The 16,112-nt window shown below is 46.8% G+C and overlaps 1 protein-coding gene across 1 annotated transcript in view; it reads right to left on the bottom strand.

Moving 5' to 3' along the window:
* Nucleotides 1-743: 743 nt before the first annotated feature.
* Nucleotides 744-16,112, bottom strand: part of LOC310872783 (uncharacterized protein) — a 57,034-nt gene continuing 41,665 nt past the window's right edge. Inside the window, exon 5 of the mRNA XM_083784906.1 lies at nucleotides 744-920. Coding sequence (XP_083641032.1) covers nucleotides 869-920 — 52 coding nt within the window. The 3' untranslated portion in view covers nucleotides 744-868. The remainder of the gene's footprint in view (nucleotides 921-16,112) is intronic.

The following is a 16,112-nucleotide window of genomic DNA, read 5'->3' as shown; positions in this document are numbered from 1 at the left end:
ATTAAGGAGCACTCACCAACATTTAATAAAAACCATATTATAAAGTGTGGTTTACAAATAATATAAAGTATGCTCAATATGCTGCCAGAATTTAAAAAGGAGTGTTCAGTCTCTCTGTCTCTCATCCATCCATCTCTTCAAAGAGACTGAGGTATCAAACATCTCCAGATGAGGACACTCATCTGTTGTTGTTTTTTCTGTTCACCTTCAAAGCCTATTTAGATAATATAATACAAATATAAAATATTTGCAATGAAAATCCATCGTCATCACTGACGGACGGACGGACGTCCCTCTCTCCCTCCCCCCCTCCCTCTCTCCCTCTCTCTCTCTCTCCAGTTGCCATTGAAGCAGGTGGAGCCTGACTTTTAGTTAACTGCTTTGTATCGATTGTCTAGCAACAGACACCTATTCAGACGGTGGAGAGGAGAGAGAACAAGCTTAATTTTTATTCAATAAAAAAAACAAATAAAATAATAAAATAAATAATAAACTCGTTCTTGGCGGTCTGAGACATTGAGCCAAAACGTGTTAAACTCAACCTTAACAGGCTATGAGTTAATGTCTTGCCTCACCACAGGGCCGTTTACATTTCTGTGTACAACTAATTGTAGTTATTAGTCAGTATTCAACCGATCAATAAATCAATCAACGGCCGGTTCCTTCTCACCTGGCACGGCAGCTGGGGACAGTGGGCCCGTGCGGGAGGGGGGTCCCGTGACGCTGGCGGGGGAACCCACGGGCGAGGGCGAGGGCCCGCCGCGGATGCCCGACAGGTGGGGCGAGGTGTGGGGCGAGAAGGGCGACTGCGCAGGGTTGCTCTGCTCCCCCTGGCTGCTGGAGACCCCCGAGGTGCTGACGCCCGGACTCAGAGCGCCCTCCGTACCCGTGGGAAGGTCATCGATGGAGCCAGACAGGTCCTGGAACCACAGGGGGGGAGAGGGAGACGAGTTAAGCACACAGGCACACTAAGTAAGAACGTATAAATCAGTTCTATAAACATCTTTCATGTCACACAAAAGCATCAACAGTCCCGGCCCCCTGGCGTTAGTGGTCGGTTGCAATGCAGCGTGTCCCAGGTTCGAGTCCCGATCCCAACGACCTTTGCTGCGTGTCACTCCCCATTCCGTCAGCCTACTCTCCTATCAGGCATAAAAAGTTAAAAACCCGAAAATAAACAAAACAAAAAAACACTAAAAAAGTTGCAGATCCACAAGCCCGAAAAGTAACAATTATGGACATGTGGGGTTTCCACCCAACAGAGAGGATATGCATTTGACCAATCTATAAACTCACAATGCATCATGATGCGACACAATAATGCAGATTGACTAATCTCCAATAGATTATGCCATAAGTGTTTCATTGTTCCTCATATTGCTGCCTTGAAACCCCACTGAAGGACCCCCCTGGACCCCCACTGTTGAGCTTGAGACGAAGGAAGTCTCATCCCTGGGTGCGGAAAAAAAGCGATCGGTTTCAACGTGACATGAACGTAACGGTCTCCATCGCTCAGACAAGACAAAAGGCCCTAAAGCAGGTCATCAATCCCACGCGATTAATGCGGGACGCTTTGATCGTACAGTGAAGAGGAGGGGGGGGGGGGGGGGGGGGGACACAGTGCATGCAGTGCAGACCCAGGGATAAACAAACGGCTACGCCACCAGGCAGCGTCACATTAATAAGGTTGGCGTCATCCATCTCAGCCGAGGCTCAGGGCTTTTTCTCACGCAGGCAGGACAGTGGTGGCGGGGATGAAAACAAAACGGTTGTCGTCTGGGGAGAGGCCCGTTAAAAAGAATAATAATTGGCGCCGGGGACCTCACAGGCGGCGAGCCGGTGCCGTGTGGCGACGAAAGATGGTACCGAGCCGAGGAGAGCGAGAGAGAGCTTTATTGTTGGCCGTGCCTAACGAGCAAGGCACCGAGGCAGCCAGACGGACAGACAAGACAGCCAAGCAGACAGAAAGACCAAAATAAATATCTGCATAATATACACATCCCACAAGACCGGCAGATACAGTACTGTATGTACAGTACATAAGGGTGTGAAACTGGTAACACATATAATGGCAGCCTTGGCAGGTATTGTGCATGAGATTAGACATAAGGTGAAATAATAATGGTAATAATGGTAATAATAATAATAATAACAATAATAATCCACAGTGAAAGTCTTCACAGAGGAATCTTGCAACTCTATATTTTAGCTTTTTACTTTTATTTCCATAAATTAACACCCTACTTCGTCATACTACAATGTCACGCAAAAGCAGCAAAGGTAGCAGACCTACAAGTTCTGTAGATTAAACTACAGTGAAAATGAACATAAGAGGACGTCGGCTGGTACTAGAATGCTTGAATTTTATATAGGCAAAAAAAATTACCAAAAAGTGAAAATGAATTAGTTTGGTTAGTCAATGGCACATACGGCAAAACTAGGCTGAGCCTTTCTTCTTCTCAATGTAAAACAACAATAACAAAGCCCGCCTTGGTTCCCCGGATATCCGGAGCTAAACACAAATGCATCATGGGATATGCAGTTCAACTTATAATTCGTTTCTTAGTAAGCAATATCAATCGCAATTACAATCAAATAAATCATACTGTGAATTAAATTGACTTATTTTGTTTATAATCAATTCTCTTTTTAACTGTAATAATAATAACAATATGCAATGAACACATTTAACTGTTATGCAATAGAAACATTACACAAATGAACTGTAACCTAAATTAAGTTACAACAAGTTCAAAACGCGACGTGTTTCTAGCTCATCAATCTGCTATGTGTTCTGTTATTCCAATTACAAATCCTGTAAACTGAACATATTTTCTTTTGGACATAATGAGGTTTTTCCAACCTTTTTTGGGAGGAAGGTAAAAGTGTTTACACACTGGGCAGCCAATCCTGTGGCGCCCATGTGCTTGCTCGCTCAGCCATGCATGCTCAACTGCCAATCACATCGCAGGAGAGGGAAAAAAAGAGGGGGGATAAGCAGTGGTGGAAAGGAACTCATTTACATTTAGTACTGTACTTAAGTACAGGTACTTTCAGTACCTTTAATTCTACTCCACTACATTTCAAAGGCAGATATTGCACTTTTACTGCACTACAATTATTTGAAAGCTTCAGTTACTAGTTACTTTGTTGAATTGATTATTATTACAAAACATACATTAACCACTTTTACGAAATAGCCGAGCTACAAGCTCAATATGTGGGCTTGAAAATCTGCCATTTTCGAAATATTATTTTATATATTTGAAATGGGAAATTCTGCATAAAGTACAATATACTGCTGGTACTTGAAGTGAATATTGGTACCAGTACTTTTAAGCAAGTACATTTTGAATTCTGGTCTATTTACTTAACAAATAATTTCTACAATGCTGTATTGATACTTTTACTCAAGTAAAAAAAAAGTACTACTTTGTCCACCACTGAGGATAAGGGGGGTAGGGGGGCTCATTGGAAGGTGGCCAACTATTTCCCATAGAAATCTCACACTGGCAGGCAGGGCTGGCTGCGGCCCCCGAAAGCCGGTCTTTTTTTCCTTTTTTGCACTTGAAACGGCGCCCGTTGCTATTTTTGGTACATGACCTGATGTGAGGAACCCCAGAGGGAGCGACAGGAGGAGAACGCTGAATCAGACAACCTCCACATCTCCCAACCCCCACCCCACCCCACCCCACCCCACCGCATCCCCACACCCCTCCCTCCCCAGTAACCACCACCACCTCGTCCCCCTCATCTCCCTGTCGTCTGGCAGCACAGAGCCCTGCCGACCTGCCCCATACTTATTCAGAGAGAGAGAGAGGGAGAGGGAGAGGGAGAGGGAGAGGGAGAGGGAGAGGGAGAGGGAGAGGGAGAGAGATGTGTGTCGCTAAACAAGGGGAACAATCTTATAGATGATTGGCGATGGGAGGGGCCACAGAGCAGAGAGAGAGAGAGAGAGAGAGAAGTGAGTGAGTGAGTGACAGAGATAAATATACAGAGAGGGAGACAGAGAGGCCACAGAACACAGCATGAGAAAGAGCGAGACAGACAGACAGACAGACAGACAGACAGACAGAAAGGGATGATTTGGGGAAGGGAGAGCCAAGAAGAGAACAAAAAAAAGAAAGCAAATTAAGTCAAAAAGCATGAAGGCATTCCTTCTCAAACATCAACCATGGAAGGCAGCCAGCAGCCCCCGCATGGTCAGCTGACCCCCCCCCCCCCCCCCCCCCAGTGCCCTACTGCTCCAGGCAGTAGAGCACAGACATCACAAGACCAGTCATCTGACAGAAGGGTCGGCCCGCTCTGCTCTGCTCCGCTCCGAGGGCTGACCGGCCACAATGAGCTGCTATGCTCGCCTCTGACGCACCATGCTTCACAGATCAGAGCGTGGCGGCCCCGTCTCAGACACACACACGCTAAACCAACCCCCCCCTTCCGTCACTGCCCTCCCTTCCCTCCCTCACCGTGCCAGACCACTGGACTGGGGGGTGTCAAAGGTCAATCCCTGATTGGAGTTTCATCCTGGGAGTTCTCAACGCAGCAGGGGGTCAGCCCGGGAGAACTCCATGTCACAAGACTAAGATGAAATAGTAAGGCTGGGGTGATGCCACTCCAAATCAATGACACCGTTATTTCAAATGTTTGCATTCATTTAACAGTTTGACAAAATGAGCAGGGCTGTCACAATTACAAACTTTCCTAGACAATTCATTGTCACACAAATAATTGCGATTAACGATTGAGTTGTGTTTTTGGCATTGGAGCACTGGAACATAATAAAAATGTGATTTCTGTTTGGCTTTTAGGCTTCGTAAACAAAATGGGCAGATACGACAAATAACTTAGATAATTTAATAACTTTATATGAATGATGGAAATAGCCAATCTAGAAGATTATGCAAAAGAATTGTGATTAGACGATTATGTTATTACTGTGACAGGCCTACATATGAGGTTTCCACCTGTCAGTGATGATGATTTTTTTTTTTTTAAGAAAGCAAGCTTATCGATTCTTCAACTAACCTGAGCAAGATTACCGGATTAAGATTATCGGTTAACGGCTCTAAATATAGTTTATTCTTTATATATATATTTTCGGATGAATTACCTGGCCCTATGAAATAGGTTCAGCATCTTTGCATTATTATCACGAGGGAAATAAAAGCTTAAAAGGCAGCAGGGCGGTACAGTACTGCTCCATTAGTGTGCAGCAGCGTTTGCAAAGAACAGGAGCTCTTAAAATTCTGTAAATATCTGACAAGCCCCCTCAGCCTGGATAGGCAGAGGTTCCACGTGCGCGTGACACACACACAACTATACCTGCTAGGACGATAACATTTTAAAGGACAGCACTGAAGATAGCTGAAAAGTAGCCAATCTACAAGCTTGTACGTCGGCTATTTTCCGGTGAATGGACGCCGGCAAGGAACAAAGTATAAATAAATCACTGATTTATACTTAAAATGTATAGTTACACCCCTGTAAATCAGGCATAAATACAACCCTAACGTCTAAGTGTCTGATTCTAACCCTAACCCCCAAACCGAATCGTTTACTACTATCTAAACAACAATTTCTCAAGGAAGTAGGAAATGTCTGTTTCTCAAATTGTACTATACTTGTGGGGACATTTTGGCCCACACAAGTACACACACACTCCTGCCTACTCCCACTCTGCAGTCATTGATTTTTTCCCAGCTCAATACTGCACAGCACCAGCGAGCTGAAGCCAGTTCTGCTGACTGCACACTCACACTGCTGTGAGTGAGAGAGAGAGAGAGAGAGAGAGAGAGAGAGCAGGAGAGGTGGTGTAGCTCTTGCTATTCAACTTCCTCCAGTTATCACAGAAGGCAAATGACAGAGGATGATGATCAGAGAGGGGTAGACAGAATTATTATGGTGTGCTACTATATATATATATATATATATATATATATATTGTTACATGCCTAATTTATATATATATATATAAAAAATTAGGCATGTAACGATATATCGTATATCGATAAATATCGATATTAATCCCGGCGATTATCGTCGTGAATCCCGACGATATTAATCAATTTAATATTCTTTATGTTTTTTGGCTAGTAAATTATGGTGTGTGTGATATAAAATGTGAGCTTTAATCATATTCCATCATATTAAAGTGCTTTTGGAGAGAAATGAGTGACTCCATGCAGTCACTTATAGTAGTAGAAGGCTGCAGAGGGGAGCCGTGTGTGTCTGACTGTGCCCAGGTGATGGTCGTTGATGCTCATTAATACATCAAGGAAGGCAATTATGTTTCTGCACTGTCAAATAGGTCTACATCTATCCTAAGATGCCATCAAAGAAAGCTTTTTTAACAGGTTAACTCGAAGCTAGGTTCTAAATCAAGAAAGCATGTTTACATGAAAAGTAATGGTACTTTCGCAATGTAGTTAAATAATTGTGAAAAAAGCTCGGGGGGGGGGGGGAGATAAATCATGAAAGAAATATTTTGTCATTTGTCTGGAAAATATATAAAATATCGTGAAAAAATCGTATCGTGAACCTCATATCGTGATACGTATCGTTTGAGGTCGAGTTTGGGGTTAGGATTAGACATTTGGAGGCTAGGTTTAGGGTTTAGTGTTGCAATCTTTTGAGCTCATAGATTGTCTCTTTCCGTTTTGCAACCCAGTATAAGTCAGGCTTTAGAGTCAATATTATTAAAATAATAATTTGTGTAACTTCGATGTCCTCACAAGCATAGTTAGACAAACGTGTGTGTGTGTGTGTGTGTGTGTGTGTGTGTGTGTGTGTGTGTGTGTGTGTGTGTGTGTGTGTGTGACAGCGAGACCTGTTTACGTTGTGCAGGCAGTGAGCGAGAGACTGCATGTGTGTGTGTGTGTGTGTGTGTGGGCATAGCACGTTTCTCTATAAGGTGGCCATTTTGTGGTCACCAGCACTTCCTATTACATGGAACTTCAGAGTATGTAGCTTGCAAGAATCTGAATTTAACTGTAAAAAAAATTTTAAGATATTTTTTTGCGGCTTACGCCTTTTATTGATTTTTTAAGGGACAGATAGTAGGCTGACAGGAAACGGGAGAGAGATGGGGGGATGACATGCGGTAAAGGCCGTGTCGGGTCCGGGAGTCGAACCCGCGGCACACCGCGACTGGATCACCAGTCCGGTGCCCAGACCGTTACGCTACGGCCTGGGCCATTTAACTGTAAATTAACAGAGGAAAAAAGGATATTTGGCTCAGATTTGCAGCGATGAGGGGATTTTTCCTTCATAATCCCAATTTTATTCCACTATAAATGAAGGAGAAGTCCAAGAACAGTGGCTTTTAAAAACTTGAGACCCCCATAACAGAACATTGCACAAGTATGCATAGTGTTTGGCCCTGCTTTTCGTGACATTGTTGGTCCCATTGGGAGGTGTGGGTAGGTGGGTTCACTTGTCGTTTTATTTATTGGTCTTCTGTTAGTTTTACGGGATGCGGGCATATGTTCCGACAAACCAAGTGTCCGGCAGTCAATAGTCTAACATTTTATTTGTTTATTTTTAATGGAAATTCTTAGATTTTTTGTTTGTTTTAAAAATATATTTTAAATATTTTCGACCCATGACAATTGGTCCTTTACCCACGAATGGGTTCCGACCCACTGTTAGGGAGACTGTGGGATAGAGCCTCTGAGGGACACCACAAAAGTGGTTAAAAACCAGGACACATCGGCTCGCATAGCCGCCGATAACGAGAAGAAAAAAAAAAGAAGTCACAAATAACAAGAGCTTCACTATCGGCCAGACAGATACACATCGGTCGGGGGGCTGTAATGTTCTGTGGGTGATCTTGTGCATGCATGCGCGTGTGTGTGTTCCGTCTGAGTCATCTCCTCTCCTCTTAATGTATTCCATTTGCAGATTACTTCACTGAATCAATCAAGCCGGCCAGGGCCATTAGTCTGCCAAGCCAGTAAGCGAGCCGGATGGACGGACGGGCAGGCGGGCAGTCCAGAGAACGATCCCACCCCCCCAGCCCGCCGCCCTTCCTTTCTTCCTTCCTTCCTTCCTTCCTTCCACGAGGAAACGGAGAGGGGGACGGAGGTGGCAGGCGGGCAGCAAGCGGCCAGCATTTGCCCTTATCGCCCCTCCGAGATAAACAACCTATCTGGAATGTATGTGACCCTCTCTCTCGCAGCCAAGCTCTGTGTGTGTGTGTGTGTGTGTGTGTGTGTGTGTGTGTGTGTGTGTGTGTGTGTGTGTGTGTGTGTGTGTGTGTGTGTGTGTGTAACGTGATATGGACCTCTGGCAGCGTGCGGAGGGTGCATGGGTTCAACGCGCAGTCACACACTCTCCCTGACCCACTCTGTGTGTGTGTGTGTGTGTGTGTGTGTGTGTGCGCGCATGCGTGTGCGTATTACTACACTTGTGAGAACCGAATGTCCCCACAGTTTAGCATATATTGGAGAATTAAGACAGTTTTCCTGCTCCTCAACAGGAGAAATGTTTGTTTTATCGTTTGAAATGGGATTTGTGAAGTTAGACTTTACAATAACAATAATGTAAAGGTTAAGATGCCATGTTATAATATATTATAGGGGGTTGCTGGGTTCAGAGTTACACACACTTAAAAACTTAGCTTTCAATCCCGCACTGAAATGTTGGATGTCCTCACTAGTAGAGTAATTAAAACGTGTGTGTGTCTGGCTCTCTCTCTCTCTCTCTCAGCCTTATAGGCTCTCACCCACACCGCCTGGCAGGCTTCCTGTTCTCAGGCCTTGCACGCGCGCGCACACACACACGGACACGCGCGCACACGCTCTAAACACAATATACAAAGCTCAGTGTGGCTGCACACAGACATGCATACTTGCACACACATGCTCTCTCATCCTCCTCTCTCCGGTTGAGGTGACAGCCGCGGGGGAGGAGGGGAGGGAAGGGGGGAGCGGGTGGAGGTATGGGGGGGGTGGGGGGGGGTGACGGCATTAAAAAAAAAGAAAAAAAAGAAAGAAAAAGGAAAAAAAAAGAAAACCTGCCGCGTCTTGGGGGCTGCCATGGTTACTGGTGCTCCACGTGGCTCAACACATTAGAGCAGACACCCTCTCTCCTTCCCTCCCACCATCCCTCCACCCCACCCATACTTACTATCTCTCTCTCTCTCATTCAGTGCGTTCTCTCTGGTCTCCTGTGTGTGCCTGGTTGGGGTCACAGCACAGTCAGCTACTACAAAGAGCAAGCACGTCATTGTTACAGGAAGCACTGTGCGCAGAACCAAAAGACCCCACCCCCCTCCCCCCGCGCATGCTGCCACCACTTTAATTACACACTAAAAGCCTCCGGGGAAACACACACACACACCCCCACAAACAGGACACACGTGCGTGGACACGCGCACACACACGCACACAACCTTTCACTGAGAACAATTACTAGACAGCGGAAAACCCTTGAAAAAGGCCCCGGTCATTGGTTGGTGGGGTTGTTTGCGCTTATACGCGGCGGTGTGGCATTCTTCTTCATCATCTCCAGTGTGTTTGTGTTTACGACGGCAGCCGGTGCGCGGAGGCGACACGACACGCTGCAACACCTCACAGCCCTGAGCTCGGGTTCGAGCAGAGCTTGAAACGAGCATGAAACGAAACCATAAGTAAAAGAGGCACGGGTCATGGGAAAAGTCATCTGTGCTCTCCTTTATGCTTGAAGATCAAGTGAATTTCCTTCCCTTTGCACTTCCCACAGAGGTTTTACATCCCACCTCAAACCCCACACCCACCTCCATCAGCATGTGATGCATTGCTCCTGAGTCTGCCTTATCTTTGCCTTTAAGTGTATTATCTATTCCCAACCGTGCTCAACCTGGGGGTTTCATTTCAAGGACCCCTCCAGCTTGACAGGCATCAGGCCACGGATGATGAACCCCCAATTTGTTGGGATGCTCCGATACCATTTATTTATTTTTCGAGTACTCAAAATAAGTGGTCAGTTTGAGTAACCACTTATTTTATCCTAACTGTAAGGATAACTGTAACTGTAAATTGAATGTTTTGGTAGACACTAGACAACATTTTCCAAGTACTGAGTGCATGAGTAAGGTATCCCTATCAGAGCAACCCTACCAATTTGATAGTGTTTATGTCAGTCTGACAGTGGACACATGGAACCAGATATATTTGGTACCATGTATACGTTACATACCCTGTAACGGTCCAAATTGAGGGTCCATTTCTCACTGTTGAAAACCAGTGACCCTCCCCCCCCCCCCCCCCCTTTATTTTCAATCAGTCTGCCCACACGGCTCCGCCTTCCTGCACTCAATCCCACATTACCATTGGATGACAGCATGACAGACAGCAGGAACAAGGCGTGCGGCCGGAGGGGCCGGCAGGCGACAGAGGGCAGCTGGCGCACAAGAGGGTGGGGGGTAGTCCGCCCAGCCAAGGCTATATCCAGGGGTAGTGGGGGGGGGGGGGGGGGGTGGCTTGGCGATGAGAGTGCCTCTTTTCAGGGTGGCTTGCTTGGGATGGGGGCGTGGTTTTGAGGATAGTTGCATAGTTTCTGTAAAGTTATGGTTAAGGTTATAGGGGATCATCGGTACATTAGGGGGGGTGGTGGTGCCCCCCCCCCCCCCCCCCCCCCCCCGAAAAGAGTCTCCAGGCAAGCTCCAGACTCCCCAGCAGACTCTCTGGGTTTGCAGGGCTGTGCTCAACCATGAGGGGGCACTACCATCCCACAGTGGAGGAGAGAGGAGAGGCAGGCCCCTGCCTCACACACAGCACAGCAGCCATTACAGGCTCTCACACACACTACCCATATGACTGGGGAGGAACGTTGCTGTGTGGACCCCCTCAACCCAGCACCGAAAGCATGGTGGACCCCTCAACCCAGCACCGAAAGCATGGTGGACCCCTCAACGCAAAATAGTGTGGGGTGGTTCTCAACCAGTTTAGTTCATTTCACATTATGGCACAGCCACAGACACCCCATTCCACATGATCCAATCTATAATGCAATATCACCTGCCATAACGTAACTCTGCGAGTGTACAAAAGATTTGGTTCCCGGTGTACACTCTCAGAGCTACGGAGTCATAACGGTCCACTTGGTTCCATGTGTACACACTCGAGAGTTACAGACCATTGGATTCCATTGGGTTCCTAATATCAATCATTTAGCTGGGGACCACCTGGAACCCCCTCAATTACCCCTGGGGGGTCCGCAGACCCCACGTTGAGAACCATAGGCAGCATTTAAAAGTAACTCCACTCACTTGGAAAAAAACATCACCACAAACATTGCATGAGGCTGAAATCAATTTCAATTCAATGTTTCAATTGCATGCAATCTAATATAAACCATGATGCAGCTTTGGACGAAATCACGGAAATGTATTAATAATTTATGCTATGTTTGGGGCGTGTCACAGGTGAGGTTTAAAAAATGTGTAACCAAATTTCAAAAACAATCTAAAGGGTTACTAGAGCTGCTATTTCGGCACAAAACTGCACACAACCGACAATGTACCAAAAGAAACCCATAAGTGGCGATTTGTTGAAATAAAAAAATGACAAAAACACGCTTTGATTATTCAAAGAGAATATTTGCCAGGCCCCGGCTCTATCAAAGCAGCGTGGCAGTATGGGGAACAACTGTACTGTAGTGCATGTCTGTGTGACGTGCATCCCTGGCTGCAGTAGCAACAAAATGTGTTCCCTCAACAGGCTGCCTCTCCCTCCCTCCCAGGAGACTGTCATTAGACTTTTACTTTATCACCAAGCGCCACATGGGAGAGCCAATAAAAGAAATATAAACGGACAAAGTAGCAGAAGGAAAAGAGTGAAACAGCATCGCCCCCCCCCCCCCACCCCAGCCCATACACACACCATTTCACCCTGATCAATATTGTTCAGCTGCCATTTACACAAATATATATATTTACACACTTCATTGCTGTTAAAAAAAGAGGAAGACCATTTAAAAGGCAGATGACGAATCCTGATCAATAAGTGCGAATTCCTTTTTCTAAAAAGAACCGTCCCCCCGTCCCCCCCCCATTTGCCTAATTGAGTTTCTCTGTAGGAGCAGAAACATCCCATGCGCACGCACACGGATACACACACACTCTGCATTAGATCCACACCAGATTGCCTTCTGCAGAGTATAGAGAGGCATGGATAGATGGGCAGAGGGGAAGGAGGAGGAGTGTGTGTGTGTGTGTGTGTGTGTGTGTGTGTGTGTGTGTGTGTGTGTGTGTGTTGAGGGGGTCCTCCTGATTGCAGTGAATAATCGTGCGTTGGTGTGTGTGCAGGCGGGGGGGGGGGGGGGGGGGGGGTCTTTTGTACGAATCACAATAGTAGCGGGAGTCCCAGGGCGGACGCACAGATGCCCAAGTGAGGCAGGCAGCTGCCCAGCCCGAGGTGAGGGGTGCTGGGATACACAGGGCTGGCTGAGGGGGCGGGCTGCCTGGGTGGGTGGAGAGAAAGCTCCGGAGCCAGCCTGCCTGCTCTCCAGAGCAACGCCCCTCCCCTCCTAGTGTCACACACTTGTATTTGTATACACATGAGGACATCGACACTTGAGAGCAATTTTATATATAAAAAGAAATTGACAATTGTGTGCCATTGTTAACCCTAAAGACAAAGATAGTAGCTCTACAAGCTTGAATTATGAGATATGTTCAATGCATAAATCAGGTATAACCTCGTATAATTCAAACACCGACCTGAGCATTTTCCTCATTGTAAAGTAAAAAAAACTAAACATTTAACCATACAACCATTTCATTCTCATGTGAGGATGGAGCAGTAAAATTGTCCATTTGGCTCTCACAAGTACACACACAGTCACACACACACACACACACACACACACACACCTAGAGGGTGCTAAATGAGTGCCTCATGCGGCCGACACAGATTTGAAATGTCTCTTAATAATCACGCTGATAATAATGACGCTACTGATAACACAGAGGTAGTTAGCGAGTGGTGTGTACAGTAAAGTGTACTGGTTGTACAGTAACAGTGTAACACAGAGCTGAGGTTGTGTGTGTGTGTGTGTGTGTGTGTGTGTGTGTGTGTGTGTTCAGCAGTGCTGCAGTCAGCCACTGTCTTTGTGCTGCAAAACTAGCTCAGCCCAGCACAAATGAAGAGAGAGAAGAGAGAGCGGGGAGGGGCGAGCGAGCGAGTGTGAGCCGGAGTGAGAGACCAGGGAGTGAGTGAGCGTGTGTGTGTGTGTGTTCACAAGAGCTACAGAAAAAGGGGAAAAAAAGAAAAACACACACATACAGTCACGCACAAAACAGGGCTCGGGTTCTACAAAAAAACAAAACAATCCACTGAACCAAGTGCAAAACGCCACACTTTGTCAGCAGATTGAATTTTCTCAAGTATACTAATAAAAAATCACATAGAGGAGAAAGAAGAGAGGTGGGGCGAGGCGGAGAGAAGCAGAGACGGAGAGAGTGTGTGTGTGTGTGTGTGAGAGAGAGAGATAGAGAGCAAAGCAGAGTGAGGGAGGGAGAGAATGAGAGCGAAAGAGAGAGCCGAGAGAAGAGGCACCCGGGAATCTGAATAAGACACGCACTTGCACAGGAAGCCAAAGGGCCCCAGAATAGCAACAGGAAACCGGCCCTGGACTCTGAATGAGCGCATAACGCAGGCAGGCAGAGAGAGAGAGAGAGAGAGAGAGAGAGAGAGAGGGAGAGTGAGAGACTCGCAAAACAAGGCTGAGCGCCACAGCGTTACGAAAGCTGATTTACACAGAAGAGAGTGGTGGGGGGGGGGGGGGGGAGACAAGGAAAGCAGGCAGGCTAGAGGAGAAGGAAGGAAGGAAGGAAGGAGAAAATGAAAATACAAATAGAAAAAGAGGAAGGAGAGAGAGAGAGAGAGAGAGAGAGAGAGAGAGAGAAAGAGAGAGAGAGAGAGAGAGAGATAGGGGGAAGGAGAGAGAGAGAAAAGCAAAAACCAAAAATAAGTGAGGGGGGGAAAACGAAAGGGGGAGAAAAAGGATAGAGGGGGGAGAGAGAGGGAGAGAGAGAGAGAGAGAGAGAGAGAGAGAGAGAAAAAATACTGTGTAATAGTGAGAGGCTTCAGGGTGGGGGTGGGGCCGGGTTGGAGAGAAAAAGTGGGCCGGCCTAGCGAGGCAGATTGCTCCACAGCTATGTCGCAAAAACAAGCTGTAGCTGCAGAGGAGAGCTGGGCTGGGCTTACTGCTGGCTTGCTTGGTCGGTCGGTCGGTCGGTCGGTCGGTTAGTTAGTTAGTTGGTTGGTTAGTTGGTAGGTTGGTTGGTTAGTAAGTTAGTTGGTTGGTTGATTGGTCGGTTGGTTGGTTGGGGCATTTGATAGAGCGATTCTCAACCTTTTGAATGTCAAGGACCTCCAGTTTGATATGCATTAGGCCACAGACCCCCAATTTGAGACCATTTTATATCTCTGTAACGTCAATCTATATTATAGAACCCTCAGTGTTTATTTAACTCAAAATTGAACCAAATGACGACCCTTTGGTTCAATGTTGTACCCTCTCAGTGTAACAGTGTATTTTGGGACCCCTGGTGGTCCCCTGGAGCTCACTTTGAGAAGGGGTTTAAAGGTTTTAAAAGTGCCATGTTCCAGAGGAACCCACGGCCCCCCTTTCAGTCAGTCAGTCAGTCAGTCAGTCAGTCAGTCAGTCAGTCAGCCAGCCAGCCAGCCAGCCAGCCAGCCAGTCAGTCAGTCAGTCAGTCAGCCAGTCAGTCACCCAGCAGTCTTGGCACACGAGATTGGAAGGTCAGTTTCGGTGGGGGGGTGTGGGGGTGTGGTCTCGTTTGGCCATGCCAGTAGTAATAAGAAATAAGGCTGAAAAAGGGCCTGTGTGCATGTGCGCGTGTGCATTTTTTTGATTGATTGATTTAAATATTTATTAACAGTTTGCAGAATTACAGTACATTTCAAGCACAAACTCAATACAAAGACTGTTAACTGTGAGTGGACGACCCAATTAAGCATTACACTTGTTTACAACAGGGTCCACATTGTTCAATTCATCAAAACATTTAGAGACATACAAATAGACACTTCTATGTAGCTAAAGAACAGGACAGGAATTCATCATATAGGAAGCAAAAAGGGAAAAGATACATATACAGTGAGGGGAAATGGGGGGGGGGGGGGGGGCGGATTCAGATTTTGTCTCAGTGTGTCTGTCTCAGTGTGTGTCTGTGTGTGTGTGTGTGTGTGTGTGTGTGTGTGTGTGTGTGTGTGTGTGTGTGTGTCTGTGTGTGTGTGTGTGTGTGTGTGTGTGAATGCACAGGGGGAGGGGGGGCTCAAGTCCCCTGCACCGACACATACGAACGCGGAAATGCGAACGGCGACAAATGCTAAACAAACAAACGTGCAACGCGGCAGCACGAGACAGACGTTTTTTGCTCAAGAAGCGTTCTTCTGAATTAAACCATTCCAGATGACCCCCCCCCCACACACACACACACACACACACACACACACACACACAGGGGGGGATAGAGGCTAGGGGGAGGAGAGGAGGTAAAGAGAAGAGAGCGGGGAAAGAGAGTTGAGGAGAAGGGGCAAAGGAAAACTAAATGAGTGAGTGAGTGTGTATGACCAACATGTGACCTTCCTCTCAAGTCCACAGCACTGAGACAGGTCCCTCACTCCCTCTACATCAGAGGGGCAGGGGAGGTGGGGGTACTTAGGGATCCTACAATCCTTAGCGGCGCACGGGACCACCACAAAAAAAGGGGGGGAAAAGCCAGTGGGCGGTCTAGGAGTGAGGATTAGCCCCTACAAGGGAGAAAGGAGCTACAAAAGATTCTGGTGAGGTGCAAAGAGGAGATTTAAAGAGAGAGAGAGAGAGAGAGAGAGAGAGAGAGAGAGAGAGAGAGAGGGTGAGGGAGGTGGGGTGGGAAGGGGGGGGTCTACATATCCATTCCCCCGCTCCCACAAGAGACTGACACGGAGAGGAAGTGTCACTTCCAGGGAATATGAAAAGGCTCTGTGACGGCGTGACAATCACAGCCCTCTTTAAAATGACCGCAGAGTATAAGGATGGCCGGCACGTTTTAGAGCCCCACTGGAGGAGAAGGGACTATACTGCGTTGTCCTTTTTACCAAACAGCACAAAAATAAAAAATA

The sequence above is a fragment of the Protomyctophum parallelum genome (assembly GCF_964188405.1).
Source record: "Protomyctophum parallelum genome assembly, chromosome: 1".
NCBI lineage: Eukaryota > Metazoa > Chordata > Actinopteri > Myctophiformes > Myctophidae > Protomyctophum > Protomyctophum parallelum.
The sequence above is the reverse complement of the archived record's forward strand: the minus strand, read 5'-3'. Positions and strand labels throughout refer to the sequence as shown.